Source organism: Meriones unguiculatus, chromosome 1 (genome assembly GCF_030254825.1).
Source record: "Meriones unguiculatus strain TT.TT164.6M chromosome 1, Bangor_MerUng_6.1, whole genome shotgun sequence".
NCBI classification, from domain to species: Eukaryota; Metazoa; Chordata; class Mammalia; order Rodentia; family Muridae; genus Meriones; species Meriones unguiculatus.
The window spans coordinates 114081235-114102308 of NC_083349.1; the positions used below are offsets into that span (position 1 = coordinate 114081235).

General features: G+C 41.8%; 1 protein-coding gene across 2 annotated transcripts in view; it reads left to right on the forward strand.

The window, feature by feature from the left end:
* Apob (apolipoprotein B) overlaps positions 1–20046 on the forward strand; it is a 36889-nt gene extending 16843 nt beyond the window's left edge. Inside the window, exons 17-29 of one of the 2 annotated variants that reach the window (XM_060365608.1) lie at positions 832–999; positions 1487–1698; positions 2503–2685; positions 3267–3388; positions 4669–4879; positions 5499–5674; positions 5798–5985; positions 6793–6938; positions 8087–8460; positions 8969–16423; positions 16946–17060; positions 17157–17340; positions 17867–18187. In XM_060365608.1, the coding sequence (XP_060221591.1) occupies positions 832–999; positions 1487–1698; positions 2503–2685; positions 3267–3388; positions 4669–4879; positions 5499–5674; positions 5798–5985; positions 6793–6938; positions 8087–8460; positions 8969–16423; positions 16946–17060; positions 17157–17340; positions 17867–17950 (9618 nt within the window). In that variant the 3' untranslated portion in view covers positions 17951–18187. The other variant, XM_021654304.2, reaches the window with a different exon arrangement.
* The last annotated feature ends 1028 nt before the right edge of the window (positions 20047–21074 follow it).

Below are 21074 nucleotides of genomic sequence, written 5' to 3' on the forward strand. Positions count from 1 at the left end.
AAAGCCGTTGATAATTGTTGTATCTTTCAAGCATATTAGCTTGGTCTTCTAGAAAACAGTTCTAAGCATACCTTCCAAGACCTAGGCTGGCAGCTTCTTTCAAACACTGAGATGATACAATAATTATGAAATAAAGTTTTTAGCAAACTATAATGCACTACCCACATTTGGTTATATTTATATTATATAAGTTTATCATAAAAGGGAGAAACATACAGCTACTGTTCCCTATGATTTGATAAATAATTGTGTTGGCTTTAAGAACTGAGGTCTCGAAGCCGAGGGAGGAACTCAGTGACACAGAAATCACTGAGCACTGCAAAGCCTTGGTTCCATCTTTTGCACTGTGAAAGCAAGAAAAAAAAAACACAAGTCTCAAGTTCTTTTGTGAAAATGTTACATAAACTAAAGCAAGAATCGATATATAGTAACAAGGACATTGCCTCAGTAGCCACTTACTTCCAAAAGGTTGACTTTACTGTAACATAATACACTTCTGGTAAAATCTCATTTGCAATCAGATTTTTACAAGAGCAGAATAATGTCATACATCATACTTAAAGTTCATAAAGCTGTGAGGTTCAGCTAGGGACCTCTAAATCAGCAGTTTAAAATGACGTGACATTCAAGCCAGAGAAACTGCTTATACTCAATGCACTGACACCAGTAACCATGAACTTACATTCAACAGACCACCCAGATAATCCAAATGTACTAGCTCCCCTCTTCTGAATAAAGAGGCTTTGTTGTGTGGCATTTAGAAGATTGCATTTAACACAAGTCACCCACATCCAGCTTACTTTAAATGTCTGTCTCTCATTGGATTTGCAGCTTGCACAGGCCATCAGAGAAGGGTCAAAGAATGACTTGTTTCTTCACTACATCTTCATGGAGAAAGCCTTTGAGCTCCCCACTGGAATGGGGTTACAGCTGCAAGTGTCCTCATCTGGAGTCATCACCCCTGGGACCAAGGCTGGAGTGAGACTGGATTTGGCCAATGTAAGACCCTGCGCTGATCACAACTAAAGCAACGACTGTTTCTTTTCCTCCAGGGTGGGATTCTTGCACACATGTTTAAGACATGCTCAAGTTCAAGGCAGAGTGCATCATGATTGCAATCTCTTGCTAATTTTTATGAGGAGTTTTAGAATTCTACCAGCATGTATTATCTCTCACCATCTCTACTTGAGATGCAGTAGTGGAAAGAGAGCCCAGCTGTTCTCCCAGTGAATGAAGACCCTGCTTATCTTTGTATCCAGTAGTGCTTGAAGTTAGTCCAGGCCCTTCTACTCCTGGGAAATGCACACTGGCTCTGGGGAAACTGAACGCTTCAGCTTTTCTCCCTGACAGCACAGTTATGGTCTCTGTGGTATGAATTTGGCGGAGTCATTCGCCAGGATTCACAAAGGCAGAGGGGGAGGTTAAGCTGTCTTCCAGGGTGCCAAGGTACTGCACACAACTGAATGGGTCATCTTCTGACTTCTAGATTCAGACAGAGCTAGTGACAAAGCCCTCTGTGTCCGTGGAGTTTGTGACAACTATGGGCACCATCATGCCAGACTTCGCTAAGAGCGGTGTCCAAATGAACACCAACTTCTTCCACGAGTTAGATCTGGAGGCTCGAGTGGCTTTGAAGGCTGGGCAGCTGAAGGTCATCATTCCTTCTCCAAAAAGGCCGGTCAAGCTGTTCAGTGGCAGGTAATTCTGTCACCAAGGTTTACCTGCCCTGTTTGAAAGAGAGAATTGAGTATCGCTCTATTGGATTCAGCCAGGCTAGATAACTAACTGGGATAATTCAAGTTCCAGGGACACAAGAGAGGGTTGCCTTTGCCTCTACTTTGTACATTTTACTAAAGGTTCTTATGCCTCTCTACATCACGTTTAACAACTGCACACACTTGTGTCATTGGATTGAGGGGCAAGACAGGGATTGGTGATACCAGAGAAAGCATTTTCAAGAGCATAAGGAAAGGGAAGTCAGTGTAAGGCGTTAAGACATTTGGAGAGAACACTGCAAGGGGGGAAAAAACCTTGATTGTGAAGGAGATGAAATAGAGCTAAGAAAGAAGGAGATATACAGATGGGGTCAGGTTGTTGGGTGGACGGGTGCCAAAACATGAGCATTTTGGTGCTAGTAGCAAGAACTCAGAACATAAGAAACCTTGCCTGAGAAAGAGGCAGCATTTCTATCTGTCCACCTGCCTCCAACCCCTTCTCTCCAAGCTTCTCTTCCCACTGTGAAATGGAAACCTAGGCCTGCAGTGGAGGAATGGAAGATAATGCAAAGAACCCAGCATGACACAACCCAGGAAACCCAGTGAAACCCAGGAGTCCTTACAATCATTTTATTGATGCCCTTTGTACTCAGTAAACCAAACAATGTGAGGTGGGTGTGAACAAAAGTGAGGGACCAAGGATGGGGGCATGTGCATAGTGAGACTCAGCAACAGGCATCTCAGTCCAGGATGCAGAGATAACTTCACCATTTTCGTTCTTCACCAGCAACACACTGCATTTGGTCTCTACCACCAAAACAGAAGTGATCCCCCCTCTGATTGAGAACAGGCAGTCCTGGTCAACTTGCAAGCCTTTCTTCACTGGCATGAACTTGTGCACCAATGGGGCTTACTCCAATGCCAGCTCCACGGAGTCTGCTTCCTACTATCCACTGACTGGGGACACAAGGTGAGAGAGACTCAGTGCTCGCCCAGCATCTACTGGAGAGATAAAGAGAAACAAAGCCAAGGATTGCAAGTCCATGTTCCCAGCTTTAAAATCTCACATCATCTTTGAGGAAAACAAAACAGTGGTTTTCTGGCCAACCTTTGGGTTCCTCCTTGATCTTCTTCATGCACTGGATAGGGTAACCACAGCATATTCCAATAAGTCCATTCCTTTTCAGAGTCTCTGGACACATTGTATAAGCTCCATGAGGCTCACCAGTGTGCTCAAAGGCCTCACAATACTTTGGGGCTCATTTTCATCCCCTACCTCCTCCCCATTATCACTGTTTGTTCTCAGCATGACAGGCACAAGTCAACTTGCCAACTCATCCAAAAGCCCTGAGCATCCTGGGAGCTTCCCTTGCCCATGGCTCTTGGGGAATTAAATAGAACCATTAGAATGATCATTAGCCAAGAGCATGAGAGGATGTTAAAAATCATACATCTGTTTTTGTGGTGTGTGAGGCTGGATTGTTGGGGTGGTGTTATTACCATCTTTAAAAGCGCTAACAGTATGCACTGGACATGATGTGACATCTTTAGGTATGAGCTAGAGCTGAAGCCCACGGGAGAGGTGGAGCAGTATTCAGCCAGTGCAACCTATGAACTCCAAAGAGAAGACAAGTCTTTGGTCGACACACTGAAGTTCCTAGTTCAAGCAGAAGGTGAATATCCAAAATAAGATTGTTGTATCTCCGTGTGGGCTCAGGACTCACACGGAGGACATCTTTATGATGATGCATTCAAGAAATATTTCCTGAGTTCCCAGAAGTGTCAGGCTTTTCTTAGAACTTCCTGGAAGTTACAGTAAACAACCAGACAAGTATTCAGGATGTCAGACCAGTGGCAAGGGGAGAAAACAGAGTATAGAGGGCTCTAGCTACGACAGTGTTTCTCAACCTCCTAATGCTGTGACACTTTAATACAGTCCCTTATGGTATGGTAACTCCCAACTATAAAATCATTTTTGTTGTTACTTCATAACTTTAATTTTATTATTGCTAAGATTATTTTTCTACTATTAGGAAGCCTAGCCATAGAAATAGCTGATATGTGACCCCCAAAGGGGTCATGATCCACAAGTTGAAAACCTCTGCTCTAGACAATAGTATCTTTGGTAGGGAAAAAGGAGGATGATGGAAACAGCGATGAAAATGAGAAGGAAATTTTCACTGGTAACATGATTTTTTTTTGTTTGTTTGTGTTTTATTTTGTTTTTTGAAACAAGGTTTCCCATGTACCTTTAGCTGTCCTGAAACCCATTATGCATACCAGACTGGCCTCCAACTCAGAGATCTACCTGTGCCTGCCTCTCACATGCTGAGATTAAATCTTCTTTAAAAAGAAAAAGAGGGAAACGTGGCAGGGTAGATAGGAGATATGCCACAGGGAAAAAGAGTTGCTAAGCAACTAGAATGTGCAGATGCTCTGAGGTTGGAACATGCTGAGGAAAATGGGAAGGAGGCAGAACTGAGAACCTAGTGTGTAAGTGATCTCAGTAATCCAGTCAAGAAATGGAATATTTCTTTACTGTGATCTTGCAAACATACCCCTGTAACAGGAAGACATTGTAGTAACCCTCATGTAGGAAATAGCCCCTCTCTTGTCCCTCTTGTCCTCATGGCCAATTTCCCATGTCTTTATGATACTGCCATCTGACATGGGTAACTGATTTCCTTACTGTCTGCAGACCCCACTTACCAATAGAAGATGAACCATACAAGGACTGGGTACCTCAATGCCGAGAGCAGTACCTAGCTCCTGATAAGCCACCAGTAAATACTTGAAAATTAAGTGACTGGATAATACATGGTCAGAGAGAAAATCTTAACCAGTGTCATTTAAACCCATGGTAATAAGGGTCTTACAGCTTTCTCTTCTGCTTCCTTTTCCTTTACATAGGCTCACAGCACACATCTCTTGACTCTCTCATATACTCTTCCAGGGGTGCAGCAGTCTGAAGCTACTGCAATGTTCAAATATAACCGGCGAAGCAGGACTTTATCTAGTGAAGTCCTAATTCCAGAGTTTGATGTCAACTTTGGGACAATCCTCAGAGTTAATGATGAATCTGCTAAGGACAAAAATGCTTACAAACTCATCCTGGACATTCAGAACAAAAAAATCACTGAGGTCTCTTTTGTGGGCCACGTGAGGTAAGGAAAGGGTTAGGTGACCTGAGGTGAACTGGAGGCTCTGATGGCTTTCTTCTTCAAGCTTTACATCTGGACAAGCCAGAGCCCCTTCTGCTCTGCAATCTACCTGGAGATTGTACAGTTCCCAGCATCTTTTACACATATTTTCATCCTTTGCACTTAATTCAATTGGAAATTTCTATTACTCAACAAGCATGTTATCTATTTATCAAATACTATGTTAGGAGAATTAAAAATTTTCTCAGTCCGCCTTCCCTTTTTATTGACAGAGATGATAGCTTGGAGTGGTTTAATTGCTTGGCCAAGGCTAGAAAGATGAAAATGGTTGGTTGGTTGGTTGGTTGGCTGGTTGGTTGGTTGGTTGGTTGGTTGGTTGGTTGGTTGGTTTGTTTTACAATGCTTATCTACCTCCCTTCAAACTCCATACTCCATGATGAATATTGGCTTTATACGTTAATGAGTTTGGCCAAATATGGTCAGATATCTGATTTGTATGTATGCTTTTTATCACCAGAATGAAACTTCTAATTATTGAATGAAACTTCTAATTATTCCCTGTGTACTTACATCCTTGGAATGAACAAAAATCATTGATGCCAACTTGTTCCTTTTTCAATAGTTACGACAAAAAGGGAGATGGCAAGATCAAGGGTGTTGTTTCTGTACCACGTTTGCAAGCAGAAGCCAGAAGTGAGATCCACACCCACTGGTCGCCCACCAAACTGCTCTTCCAAATGGACTCATCTGCTACAGCTTATGGCTCAACAATTTCCAAGAGAGTGGCATGGCGTTATGGTATGTGGCTCTTCCATCATGTGACCCTCTCTGGGGCACTGTGTACTTAAGAGTAGCTGCTGAGAACAATAGCCATGGGCTGACTTAACGCAATTGACAGCCATGTCACATGTGCATTTTCAGATAATGAGAAAATCGAATTTGATTGGAACACGGGAACCAATGTGGATACCAAAAAAGTGGCCTCCAATTTCCCTGTGGATCTTTCCAGTTACCCTAGAACTTTGCATGCGTATGCCAATAGTCTCTTGGATCACAGAGTCCCTCAAACAGACATGACTTACCGGCACATGGGTTCCAAATTAATTGTTGTAAGTATGTTTGTGCAGCAGAATAAACATATGACTGTGTACACTAACTGTATCACCAAAGCGTGAATGGTTAGTTTTCAAGTCACAGAGAGCTGCATGGGACAAACATCCAATGGCTGCCACTAAGCCAAAAAATTTTATGTGTGAAAAGAAGCTTCAGGACACTGGCTAGGAGTCTGACTATGCCATGTATGTATGTGTGTATGTATCTATGTCCGTATGTATGTATATATGCATGTATGTATGCATGCATCTATCTGTGAATGTATGTATGTATGTATGTATGTATATAAAGAGGAAGGAGGATAGCTTGGTCACTAAAGTGTTTGCTGTGAGAACATGAAGTCCTTAGTTTGATTCCTTACCCACATAAAAAGCTAGGCAAGAGGTATGAACTTGTGATCTGCCACTAGTACTCAGAGACAGATGAATCCCTGAGGCTCATTGACCAAACAAATTGATGAGCCCCAGGTCCCAGTGAGAAATCTTGGCTCAAAACAACAAGCTGAGCAAACAATGTTAAAGAAGGAAGTACACCTGACATTTGGCCTCCATGCACTCTTGTAAACACATGCACACATACAAGCAAGGACACACAACTACACAGACACACACACACATACTCACATAAATAAATAAGTTAAATTTAAATACAGAGAAATAAGTGACTAGGAATTTGTTCGTCCCTGTAAATTATTTTTAACTTTCTGGGCATCACCTTGATTCTGCTTGATAATTCGTCTGCAAATATGAACTGTCAGCTCATGTTAATTGTACTTGTCCTAAAACTGTCCTGTCATCTTGTAGGCAACAAACACTTGGCTTCAGATGGCATCCAGGGGTCTTCCTTACTCCCAGACTCTACAGGATCACCTCAGTGGCCTCTCAGAGTTGAACCTCCAGAAAATGGGATTGCCTGACTTCCACATCCCTGACAACCTGTTCCTAAAGAGGTAGGAGGGGAAAGCAGGGAGCATTATCTTTGCACTGGACAAAGAAATGGGAAATTTTTATCTAGACAGATTGAGTCTCTTTTGTTGCAAACCTTCAGAGAAAGTATTTAAGCACTTGGAGACAATGAGCAGCTACAGAATAAACACTGTTGATTTTGCATCCTGGAGATCATGAAATTTGCAGGCAAATGATGGGATCTAGAAAAGATCATCCTGAGTGAAGTATCCCAGAAACAGAAAGACACACATGGTATATACTCACTTATAAGTAGATATTAGACATATAATATAGGATAAACATACTAAAATCTGTACACCTAAAGAAGCTAATCAAGTAGGAGGACCCTGGGTAAAATGATCAATCCACATTCAGAAAGGCAAACGAGACAGACATCGAAAGATGGAGAAAACAGGGAATAGGACAGGAGCCTACCACAGAGGGCCTCTGAAAGACTCTACCCAGCTGGGTATCAAAACATATACTGAGACTCATAGCCAAACTTTGGGTAGAGTGCAGGGAATCTTATAAAAGAAGGGGGAGATAGGAAGACCTGGAGGGAACAGGAGCTCCACAAGGAGAGCAACAGAAACGAAACTCTGGGCCCAGGGGTCTTTTCTGAGACTGATACTCCAACCAAGGACCATCTGTGGAGATAACCTAGAACCCCTGCACAGATGTAGCTCATGGCAGCTCAGTTAAAGTGTTCAAGAGGGTTCCTAGTAATAGGAACAAGGACTGTCTGTCATGAACTCATGGCTGGCTCATTGATCACCTCCACCTGAGGGGGGAGCAGCCTTAACAGTCCACAGAGGAAGACAATGCAGCCAGTCCTGATGAGACCTGATAGACTGGGGTCAGATGGAAGAGAAGGAGGACATCCCCTATCATTGAACTGGGGGAGGGGTGTAGGAGAAGAAGAGGGAGGGAGTGGGATTGGGAGGGGTTGGAGAGAGGGCTATAGCTGGGATACAAAGTGAATAAACTGTAATTCATAAAAATAAAATAAAAATTTAAAAAGAAAGAAATATCCTGGTGGAAGGAACATGGTGGCCTGCGGGTGGGGTAGATATAATATTGCTGGAAGAGTCAAGACAGAGTTTTGAGTTCTTAATGTCTGACTGTGGGGATACTGTCTTTGTCATTTCAGTGATGGCCGGGTCAAATACACATTGAACAAGAACAGTATAAAAATTGACATTCCTTTGCCTCTGGGTGGCAAGACTTCAAAAGACTTAAAGATGCCAGAGAGTGTGAGGACGCCAGCCCTCAGCTTCAGATCTGTGGGATTCCATCTGCCATCTCAAGAGTTCCAGGTGCCCGCTTTCACAATCCCCAAGACAGGTCAACTGCAACTGCCTCTCTTGGGTGTGCTAGACCTTTCCACAAATGTCTACAGCAACTTGTACAACTGGTCAGCCTCCTACACCGGTGGCAACACCAGCAGGGACCACTTCCGCCTTCAGGCTCAGTACCGCATGAAGGCTGACGCCGTGGTTGACCTGTTTTCCTACAGTGTGCAAGGTAAGGCCTGCTTAGGTAATGGGTCAATGGGGCCAGTGCACCACACATTCGGATGGCAGAGCTCTAGGAGGAAAGGATTTAGGCTTTCTTATGGAAGTTTTTCTTGTTACTTGGAAGTCTTTTCATTTATTTGATTGATAAAAATATTTATTAAGTATGTGGTAAGTATTTGATACTCTGGTAGGCAGTAACAATAAACCAGCCATAGATGTGAATAATTATAATTTCGTTTAAGACACACTATGATACAGAATATACTATGTAGTACATAGTATGAGGTGCAGTAGAAGCATTTGATAAGGAAACCCAAACCAGTCTGCAGCAACCAAGGAAGCTCGGTAAGGAATATCTTTTGACATCACAGTTCATGTATACATTACAAATTGTACCACAATTACACAATTGATCCAGCTATATGTAAGGCTCCTAACAGATAGACTTTCAACCTAAAGCTAGCTCTGGAAATGTATTGCTTAACCTAACCAATGTCTTTAATCTTTCTGTGAAGGCTCTGGAGAAACAACCTATGACAGCAAGAGTACCTTCACATTGTCCTGCGATGGCTCTCTACACCATAAATTCCTAGATTCAAAATTCAAAGTCAGTCATGTCGAAAAATTTGGAAACACCCCAGTCTCAAAAGGTTTACTCACATTCGAAGCATCTAGTGCCTTGGGACCACAGATGTCTGCTTCTGTTCACCTGGACTCAAAAAAGAAACAACACCTACATGTCAAAGACATCAAAGTTGATGGGCAGTTCAGAGCATCTTCATTTTATGCTCAAGGCAAATACAGCCTGTCTTGTGAGAGAGACACTTCCACTGGCCAGCTGAGTGGGGAATCCAACATGAGGTTTAACTCCACTTACTTCCAGGGCACCAACCAGATAGTGGGATTGTATCAGGATGGAACCCTCTACCTCACCTCCACCTCTGACCTACAGGATGGCATTTTCAAGAACACAGCTTCCCTGAAATATGAAAACTATGAGCTGACTCTGAAATCTGACAGCAGTGGGCAGTATGAGAACTTTGCTGCTTCCAACAAGCTGGACATGACCTTCTCTAAGCAAAGTGCATTGCTACGTTCTGAACATCAGGCCAATTACAAGTCCCTGAAGCTCATCACCCTTCTTTCTGGATCACTCACTTCCCAGGGTGTAGAATTAAATGCTGACATCTCAGGCAGTGACAAAGTTAATTCTGGTGCTCACAAGGCAACGCTAAAGATTGCTCGAGATGGACTATCCACCAGTGCAACCACCAACTTGAAGTACAGCCCCCTGCTTCTGGAGAACGAGATGAATGCAGAGGTTGGCCTCTCTGGGGCATCCATGAAGTTATCAACAAACGGCCGATTCAAAGAACACCATGCAAAATTTAGTCTTGATGGAAGAGCTGCCCTCACAGAGGTCTCATTGGGAAGCATGTACCAGGCCATGATTCTGGGTGCAGACAGCAAGAACATCTTCAATTTCAAACTCAGCAGAGACGGGCTGAAGCTATCCAGTGACATGATGGGCTCCTATGCTGAAATGAAACTGGACCACACACACAGCCTGAACATTGCAGGTCTCTCACTGGACTTGTCCTCAAAAATGGACAATATTTACAGTGGTAACAAGTTTTATAAGCAGAATTTTAACTTACAGCTACAGCCCTATTCGTTCGTAACTATTTTAAGCAATAACCTGAGATATGGTGCTCTAGATTTGACCAACAGTGGAAAGGTACGGCTGGAACCACTGAAGCTGAATGTGGGTGGCAACTTTAAAGGAACCTATCAAAATAATGAGCTAAAACACATCTATACCCTCTCTTATACTGACCTAGTAGTAGCAAGTTACAGAGCAGATACTGTGGCTAAGGTTCAAGGTGTGGAGTTCAGCCATAGGCTTAATGCAGACATTGAAGGGCTGGCTTCCTCCGTTGATGTCATCACCAACTACAACTCAGATCCACTGCATTTTAACAACGTTTTCCACCTTGTTTTGGAACCATTTACCTTGGGCATCGACACGCATACGAGTGGCGATGGGAAACTGGCTCTCTGGGGAGAACACACTGGGCAGCTGTATAGCAAGTTTCTGTTGAAAGCAGAACCTCTAGCACTCACTTTCTCTCATGACTACAAAGTATCCACAAGCCACAATCTCCTGTACAAGGACAGCATCAGTACTGGTCTTGAACATACAGTCAGTGTCCTGCTCACACCGGCTGAGCAGACAAGCACCTGGAAATTCAAGACCAGACTGAACGACAAGGTATACAGCCAGGACTTTGAAGCCTACAACACTAAAGACCATATTGGCATTGAGCTTAGTGGACGGGCTGACCTCTCTGGGCTGTACTCTCCAATTAAAGTGCCGTTTCTCTACACTGAGCCTGTCAATGTCCTTAATGGCTTAGAGATAAAGGATGCTTCTGACAAGCCCCAAGAATTCACAATTGTTGCTTTTGTGAAGTACGATAAGAACCAGGATGTTCACACCATCAGCCTCCCGTTCTTTAAAAGCCTGCCAGACTATTTGGACAGAAATCGAAGAGGAATTATAACCCTACTGGAAGCCATGCAGGGAGAATTGCAACGCATCAATGTTGATCAGTTTGTGAGGAAATACAGAGCAGCCCTGAGCAGACTTCCACAACAAATTCATGATTATCTGAATGCATCTGGCTGGGAGAGACAAGTAGCCAGTGCCAAGGAAAAATTAACTTCTTTCATAGGAAATTACAGAATTACAGATAATGATGTACTAATTGCATTAGATAGTGCCAAAATCAACTTGAATGAAAAACTCTCTCAACTTGAGACATACGTGATACAATTTGATCAGTATATTAAAGATAATTATGATCCACATGATTTAAAAAAAACTATTGCTCAGATTATTGATCAAATCATTGAAAAGTTAAAAATCCTTGATGAACAGTATCATATCCGTGTAAATCTAGCAAAATCAATCCATAATCTATATTTATTTGTTGAAAATGTTGATCTTAACAAAATCAGTAGTAGTACTGCCTCTTGGATCCAAAATGTGGATAACAAATATCAAATCAAAATCCAGATACAAGAAAAACTACAGCAGCTCAGGACACAAATTCAGAATATAGACATTCAACAGCTTGCTGCAACGTTAAAACAACACATTGAAGCGATTGATGTCACAATGCATTTAGATCAATTGAGAACTGCAATTCCATTCCAAAGAATAAAGGACATTATTGAGCGTGTCAAATACTTTGTTATGAATCTTATTAAAGATCTTAAAGTAACTGAGAAAATCAACACTTTTAGAGCTATTGTCCATGAGTTAATTGAGAAATATGAAGTAGACCAACAAATCCAGGTTTTAATGGATAAATCAGTAGAGCTGGCCCACAGATACAGACTGAGTAAGACTCTTCAGAAACTAAGTAATGTGTTACAACAAATTGAGATAAAGGATTACTATGAGAAATTGGTTAGGTTTATTGATGATACTGTCGAGTGGCTTAAAGCACTGTCTTTCCAAAATTTCATTGAAGAACTAAATAGATTTCTTGACATGCTGGTGAAGAAGTTAAAAGCATTTGATTATCACCAGTTCATAGACGAAACCAACAGCAAAATCCGTGAGATGACTCAAAGAATCAATGCTGAAATCCAAGCTCTTGAACTTCCACAGAAAACTGAAGCATTAAAGTTGCTGGTAGAAGACTTCAAAGTCCAGGTCTCAAACTATCTGGAGAGACTCAAGAACACCAAAGTAACTGTGTTCATTGATTGGCTACAGGATGTTTTAGTTGACACAAAAGCCCATTTCCAAGATACTCTAGAAGATGTAAGAGACAGAATTTATCAAATGGACATTCAGGGAGAACTCCAGCGCTGCTTGTCTCTGGTAAGCCAAGTTTATAGTACACTGGTCACCTACATTTCTGACTGGTGGATTCTGACTTCTAAAAACCTAACAGACCTTGCAGAGCAATATTCCATCCAAAACTTGGCTGAGAGTGTAAAAGTGATGGTGGAAAGAGGATTCACTGTTCCCGAAATCCAAACATTTTTGGGCACCATGCCTGCCTTTGAGGTCAGTCTCCGCGCTCTCCAAGAAGCCAACTTTCAAACTCCTGACTTTATAGTCCCCCTGACGGATTTGAGGATCCCATCAATTTGGATAAACCTCAAAATGCTGAAGAATGTAAAAATCCCATTGAGATTTTCCACGCCAGAATTCACTGTCCTCAACACCTTCTATGTCCGTTCCTTTACAATTGACTTGCTAGAAATAAAAGCAAAGATACTCAGGACTATTGACCAAATGCTGAGCAGTGAGCTGCAGTGGCCTCTTCCAGAAGTGTACCTGAGGGACTTGAAGATGGTGAACATTCCTCTTACAAGACTCACTCTGCCAGACTTCCATGTCCCGGAAATCACAATTCCAGAATTCACAATCCCAAATGTCAAGCTCAGAGAATTTCAGATTCCTGATCTTCACATACCAGAATTCCAGCTTCCCCGCCTCTCACACACAATTGAAATACCTGCTTTTGGCAAACTGCATAGCATGCTGAAGATCCGCTCTCCCCTCTTTATAGTGGATGCTAATGCCCACATACAGAATGTAAGTGTGTCAGAGAACAAAGCAGATATTATGGCTTCTGTCACCGCTAGAGGAGAGTCTAAATTTGAAGCTCTCAATTTTGATTTTCAAGCACAGGCTCAATTCTTAGAGCTAAATACTAATCCTCTGGTCCTGAAGGAATCCATGAACTTCTCCAGTAAGCATGTGATAATAGAACATAAGGGTGAGATATTATTATCTGGAAAAGCCATTGAGGGAAAATCAGACACTGCCGCAAGTTTCAACACGGAGAAAAATACAGTGGAGTTTAATAATGGTGTGAGTGTCAAGATAAACAATCAGCTCTCCCTTGACAGTCACACAAAGTACTTTCACAAGCTCAGTGTCCCCAGGCTGGACTTCTCCAGTAAGGCTTCCCTTAATAATGAAATCAAGACACTATTAGAAGCTGGACGTGTGGCATGGACTTCTTCGGGGACAGGGTCATGGAATTGGGCTTGCCCCAACTTCTCAGATGAGGGCATACATTCATCCAAAATTAACTTTGCCATGGAAGGACCCATTGCTTCTTTTGGATTGTCCAACAACATAAATGGCAAACACCTAAGGGTCATCCAAAAACTGGCTTATGAATCTGTCTTCCTCAACTATTCTAGGTTTGAATTTGACTCAAAAGTTGAATCTCAGCATGTGGGCTCCAGCATTCTAACTGCCAAGGGATGGGCACTGTTCAGAGATGCACAGGCAGAAATGACTGCTGAGCACAATGCCAACTTGAATGGAAAAGTCATTGGAACTTTGAAAAATTCTCTTTTCTTTTCAGCACAACCATCTGAGGCTACTGTATCCACAAATAATGAAGGAAATTTGAAAGTTAGTTTTCCATTAAAGTTGACTGGAAAAATAGACTTCCTGAATAACTATGCACTGTTTCTGAGTCCACATGCCCAACAATCAAGCTGGCAAGCAAGTGCTAGGTTCAATCAGTACAAATACAATCAAAATTTTTCTGCTATAAACAATGAACACAACATCGAAGCCCGTATAGGAATGAATGGAGATGCTAACCTGGATTTCTTACATATACCCTTAACACTTCCTGAAATTACTCTACCTTACATAGGGCTCACAATGCCCTCACTGAAGAATTTCTCCATATGGGAAGAAATGGGCTTGAAAGGATTTTTGAAGACAACAAAGCAGTCGTTTGATTTAAGTGTAAAAGCTCAATATAAAAAGAACAGAGACAAGCATTCCATTGTTATTCCCCTGAGTATGTTTTATGAGTTTATTCTCAACAATGTCAATTCCTGGGACAGAAAATTTGAGAAAGTCAGAGACAGTGCATTAGATTTTCTTACCACAAGCTATAATGAGGCAAAAATTAAGTTTGATAAGTGCAGAACTGAAAATGCCCTCAATCAGCCCTCTGGAACCTTTCAAAGTTGTGGGTACATTATTCCAGTTGTCAACATTGAAGTGTCTCCATTTGCTGTAGAGACACTGGCCTCCAACCATGTGGTACCCAAGGCAATCAGCACCCCAAGTGTCACCATTCCAGGTTCTACCGTCATCGTACCTTCATACAGGTTAATGCTGCCAGCCCTGGAGCTGCCAGTTCTTCATGTCCCTAGGAATCTTCTCAAGTTTTCCCTCCCAGATTTCAAGGAATTGAGAACTATTGACAATATTTATATTCCAGCCATGGGCAATTTTACTTATGACTTTTCTTTTAAATCAAGTGTCATCACACTAAATGCCAATGCTGGACTTTATAACCAATCAGATATCGTTGCTCGTTTCCTTTCTTCCTCTTCATTTGTCACGGATGCTCTGCAGTACAAATTAGAGGGTACGTCACGCCTGACACAGAAAGGAGGATGGAAGTTAGCCACAGCTGTCTCTCTAACTAACAAATTTGTAAAGGGAAATCATGACAGCACCATTAGCTTAACCAAGAAAAACATGGAAGCATCAGTAAAAACAACTGCGAACCTCCATGTTCCCATCTTAACAATGAACTTCAAGCAGGAACTTAATGGAAATACCAAGTCAAAACCCACTGTCTCATCATCCATTGAACTAAACTATGACTTCAATTCCCCAAAGCTGCACTCCACTGCTAAAGGAGGCATTGAACAAAAGTTCAGCTTAGAAAGTCTCAGTTCCTACTTTTCCATTGAGTCATCCACCAAAGGAAATATCAAGGGCTCTTTCCTTTCACAGGACTATTCAGGAAGTGTTGCCAATGAGGCCAATACATACCTGAACTCTAAGGGTACTCGGTCTTCAATAAGGCTACAAGGAGCTTCCAAACTTGATGGTATCTGGAACCTGGAATTAGGAGAAAATTTTGCTGGAGAAGCCACTCTCCAACGCATCTATGCCACGTGGGAACACAGCATGAAAAACCACTTACAGGCATATGACCTCTTTAGCACAAAAGGAAAGCAAACATGCAGAGCCACCATGGAGCTCTCCCCATGGACAATGTCAACCCTTCTTCAGGTTCATGTGAGCCAACCCAGTTCCCTCCTTGATCTCCATCACTTTGACCAGGAAGTTACCCTGAAAGCTAACACTAAGAACCAGAAGGTCGGCTGGAAAAGTGAGGTGCAGGTTCATTCACACGTTCTTCAGCACAACGTGCAGTTCTCAAATGACCAAGAAGAGGTACACCTTGATATTGCAGGATCTGTAGAAGGACAATTTTGGGATCTTGAAAATATCTATGGCAAGAGCTTGCAGGAACTTCTAAAAATGAATGGAAAGAAACAGTATCTTCAAGCTTCAACTTCTCTTCTATATACCAAAAACCCTAACGGCTATCCTGTCCAACTCCCTGTGCAAGAACTGACTGATAGATTCATTATACCAGGGCTAAAACTAAATGACTTCAGTGGAATACAAATATATAAGAAATTAAGTACATCACCATTTGCCCTCAACCTAACAATGCTCCCCAAGGTAAACTTCCCTAGGTTTGATGTATTAACACAGTACTCTGAAGCAGAGGACTCGTCTATTCCTACTTTTGAGGTAACTGTACCTGAAATTCAGTTAACCGTGTCCCAGTTCACACTTCCAAAGAGCTTTCCAGTTGGTAGCACTGTCTTTGATCTGAATAAGTTAGCCAACATGATTGCAGATATCGATCTGCCTAGTGTCACCCTGCCTGAGCAGACAATTGAGATCCCATCCTTTAAGCTGTCTGTACCTGCTGGAATTCTTATTCCCTTCTTTGGAGAACTGACTGCACGTGTTGGGGTGGCCTCTCCCCTGTATAATGTCACTTGGAATGCTGGTTGGAAAAACAAAGCAGATCATGTTGAAACATTCCTGGGTTCCACGTGCAGTTCAACCTTGCAGTTTCTGGAGTATGACCTAAATGGTAAGGAAATGTTCCTCTATCTCTCCTGTATACTATGTGTCTTCAGTGGAGTTCTGAGGAAATGATTGCGTATGTAATTAACAACAAGGGCACAACTGTTACCTGTAGCAAAATGTAAAACTAGAAGGAGACTATGCATGTACCACCATATATATTTTTAAAAAACTAGAAAACCTACTGACATTGAAGAACAAATTTAAAGAAAATGGTTTTTTTCTGCAATAACTTAAAGACTAATAATACCTCCTATTTATTTAAAAGAAAAAAATTATGGTTATTTGGAGGATAGCTCTGTGGTAGAGAAGAGTCTTAGATTCTTAGATGTAAAACCTAGTACTACCACAATGACAATAATAATAGTAACTATAATAATAGTAACAATTGTCATTGTTATTCTACAGACTGTATATGGTATGTTTAAAACTTTTAAGTTAGGGTTTGGTTAAGATATCTGTTCAAGTTTTCAGTGTACCCGCATACACACAATAATGTCCCAGTGTCATAAAAATCTCTCCTATACAGTTGTGGGAACACACAAAATTGAAGCTGGTCTGTTCATTTGTAAATACAAAGGAATACTTCAACACCGTGACTTCAACGTGGAATACAACGAAGATGGTGCATTTAAAGGACTTTGGTATGAAAGTTTTACTGACACTTGGTGTCTTCAAAACTTGCTTTGATGTTTGCAAGACATCTTCCCGTGAGGACTCATCTCCTCTTCTGCTTTCAGGGTCTGGCAGGGAGAGGCTCGCCTGGACATCACCAGCCCAGCGCTTACTGAACTCCATCTGCACTACAAAGAAGATGAGACGAGTCTCTCTGCCTCAGCGGCCTCCCCAGCCATCGGCACGGTGGGTCTGGATTCGAGCATAGATGACCAGAGTGTGAAGCTGAGTGTCTACTTCCACCCTCAGGTGGGTCCTAGCTAATGGGTATCACAAGCTCAAAGGCAAGTAGACAGCTGGAAATGATGTTTCATTCTAGATAGTCTCTGAGAGCATTCTCAAACTACTTAAAAGACAAGCGGTTGAGCCAGCCAAACGTGCTCACTAAGATACTACTGTCCTGAAAACATTATAATCAGTCCTTGCTGAACTTAATTATTAGACACGCCTATGATATCCAACTAGTACTATTATTTTGTGGCTTCCTGGACAAAAATGAGAGTCATACCTCCGAACACATGCACAAATTTTGTTGCATGTATATTTTTTAAAATTGTGGTTTCCAGGTATTTTTGAAGCTTCATAATTCTTCCCCACAGTAAAATTGTTTGGTTGAGACAAATCAAATACCTACCATGTAATTTATAAGCTCTGCTGGGATCAAAGATGGCATTGCTAAAAGGAAAGATATAAGCCTAAAGCTAGCCATAAGCTTGGCAAATGAATACTGAAGTCGGAATTCTTAGTTGGACTTTTTTTTTCTTCTTTATTCCAGAATTTGTCCTTTCCTACCTCTTTTCCCTTTCTTCCATCTTCCTTCCTCCTCGTCCTTCTTCCAATTTTCCATTCCACTAAGTAGATAAGACACATATCTTTTTATCCTTCCTGGAACGTGTGATCAAGAGAACTAACAACAGAGGGCCTGTTTAACTATAAAACAAACATATGAATGAACAAAGAGACGATACATCTTCCTTCAGAATATGAAAGACCTTCCTCTCATCTTTACTTTTAAGTGCTAATGAAGTTTTTAATGTAGTATATTATATAACCAGAGTCGCTGAAAACATGTTCTATTCATGTTTCATTTTTCTGATTTTAGTCCCCTCTAGATAGAAAACTCAACATATTCAAAACTGAGTGGAGGAACAAGAAGTCTGATGGTGAAACACACCTCAAAATTAACTGGGAACAAGAGGCGACCTCCAGATTGCTAGGCTCCCTAAAAAGCAATGTGCCCAAAGCTACAGAAGCTATTTATGATTATGTCAATAAGTACTACCTTGGAGATGCTTCTTTAGAGCTAAGGAGAAGTCTGCAGAACAATGCTGAGAGTGTGATAAGGACACTTGATAAAATGAACATGGATTTCCAGCGGGCAGCCCATGATAGCTACCAGGAGTGGAAAGACAAGGCCCGGAATCTGTATGAGGAAATGTTGGCTCAGGAGGGCCAAAGCATCCCTGAGAAACTCAAGGAGAAGGTGTTAGACAGTCTGATACATGTTACTCAGAAGTGCCGCATGGCATTCACATGGCTGATTGACTCATTGATTCATTTCCTGAAGTTCAATAGATTCCAGCTCCCTGGGAATGCTGGAACATATACGACCGATGAACTCTACACTATGGCCATGAAGAAGATGCTGGAGGCACTGTCTCAGCTACATTCAAGTGTCTATAACAGTTCAGAAAAACTGCTTTCCTATATTCAAGACCTAGCAGAGAAATCAGCCTTAGTCAATGACATAACATTACAATGTCGTTATACTCCAAAAAACTGTACCGTAAAAGATGTGATACTCTGGTTGAGGGAGCACAACATTTTTTCATACTTCGACCAAAAAGATTTTAAAAGCTTCCAAAATATCAAATTTACAGAAATACTAACTGAATGTCAGATCATTGGGGAGAGACTATTAGAAGTCACAGAAGAACAAATTCAGTGTCTAAATGAATCTACTTGTTTCGCTGAACAGATCAACATATTCTTCAAAATAAAAGTCCCATATGCTTTTAAATCCCTAGGACAACATGCATACACTCTCTTCAGTATGTTCAATAACTTTGTTCAAAACATACTTCAAGTGGGGTCTTTCAAGCTACAGCAGATCCATCAATATCTACAGGCTCTTCGTGAAGAGTATTTTGATCCAAGCATGGTTGGCTGGGCGGTAAAATATTATGAACTAGAAGAAAAGATGGCTGACCTGAGCAAGACAATTTTAGTTACCCTTAGAGATTTCTACTCTGAATACAGTGCCAGGGCTGCTGATTTTGCTTCCGAAATATCAATTCGAGTCGAGCAATTTGTATCCAAGGATATCACAGATTATCTTAGCATCCTTATTGAAGTGAATGGAAAGGGAAATGAGAAGATTGCGGAGCTTTCTATCATGGCCAAGAAAGCAATTAAAAGCTGGGTCACTGTAATGGTGGAAATCATTTCTGATTACTACCAGCAGTTCAGTTCCAAACTGCAGGATTATTCAGACCAGCTCTCTGGTTACTGTGAAAACTCCGTTGCTGAGTCCACAAGACTGATTGACCTGGCCATTCAAAGCTACCGCATGTTTCTCAAGTACATCACCGAGTTACTGAAAAAGCTGCAGGTGGCCACAGCCAATAATGTGAGCCCCTATGTGAAGTTTGCTCCAGAAGAACTGATTATCACCTTCTGATTCTCTTATTAATCTCTTCCAATTAAACTTTCACATAGTAGGAGACTTTGCAGACGACTATATAAGCCATCCGCCTGAGCCAACCCTGCAGCTGACAACCACAAGAAGCCCATGTGAACTACACCTACAACCAAGCTGCCACAAGAACCAAAAACTCTGGAACAGCTTGAACTCAGAATGACATATTTTTACAAGTTAGAGAAAAAGCAAGGTCTGAGTTATTTTGTTAAACTCAGCAGCGGGAGGGGACAAATAAATCACTTCTTTACTGTGTATCCTACTCCTCAACTTGGCTCATTTGTATTGAAACATAGTAGGATGAGAGCTTCAGTTCAAAGGTCCTGGCCTTCCTAACTTCCACGAGATCTCACACCGTGTTAAGTGATAAAAATAAAAAGATAAGGGAGAAGATTTAGAGGTAGATATTTTTCCACCTATCAAAATAGGTAATTGATCTCAGTAACTGCCTTACCTAAGGAAGCAGAAAAAAGGAGTTTGTATAAATTTAACCTCCCCCCCCAAAAAAAAACACAACATGTATCTCATATGTCTTCAAGTGCCACACAATCTTCCTTGACAACCTGTCTGTGGGTAAGACTCTCTGTTAGAATCTGGGATCAATCAACTGGACTTTTATCAGACTTGGCTTAGTACTTGTCAGGAGGTAATAGCTTAGGTGGACTAGACTCAAGGGGTTTAGGGTACTAGCACCCCAAACATCTCCCTACAACACAGCCAGGACTCATTCAAAGTGAAGAAGGTCAATGACTGGCTCTTTGGCCTCCCTACCCCCCAAGGGAGGAGCAGTCCTGTTAGGCCACAGAGGAGGGCTTTGCAGCCAGTCCTGAAGATACCTGATAAAACAGGATCAGATGAATGGGGAGGAGGTCCCCCCCATCAGTGGACTTGGAAAGGGGCAGGGAGGAGATGAGGGAGGGAGGGAGGGACTGGGAGGGAATGAGGGATCGGGACACGGCTGGGATACAGAGTTAATAAAATGTAACTGATAAGAAAAAAAATAAAATTAAAAAAAAACAAAAAACAAAAAAACAAAGTGAAGAAGGTATGACTGGGAAAGGGACATGGACGCCCTAAGAGCTTCTGCAAGCAATCATGCATTCTCTTACTCCCTTGCTGTAATGCAAAGCCTGAGGGCCACTCCTGCCCTCAAAGGTTGATTTCAAATGTGAGCAATGTTTATCTGCCGCCAAGTGGAGCTCTTGGAAAGCCACAAAGAACCTGGGCAACAGAACCTCCACCAATACACAAAGGGATGATAGTGACTAAATGACACCTTTCCTCC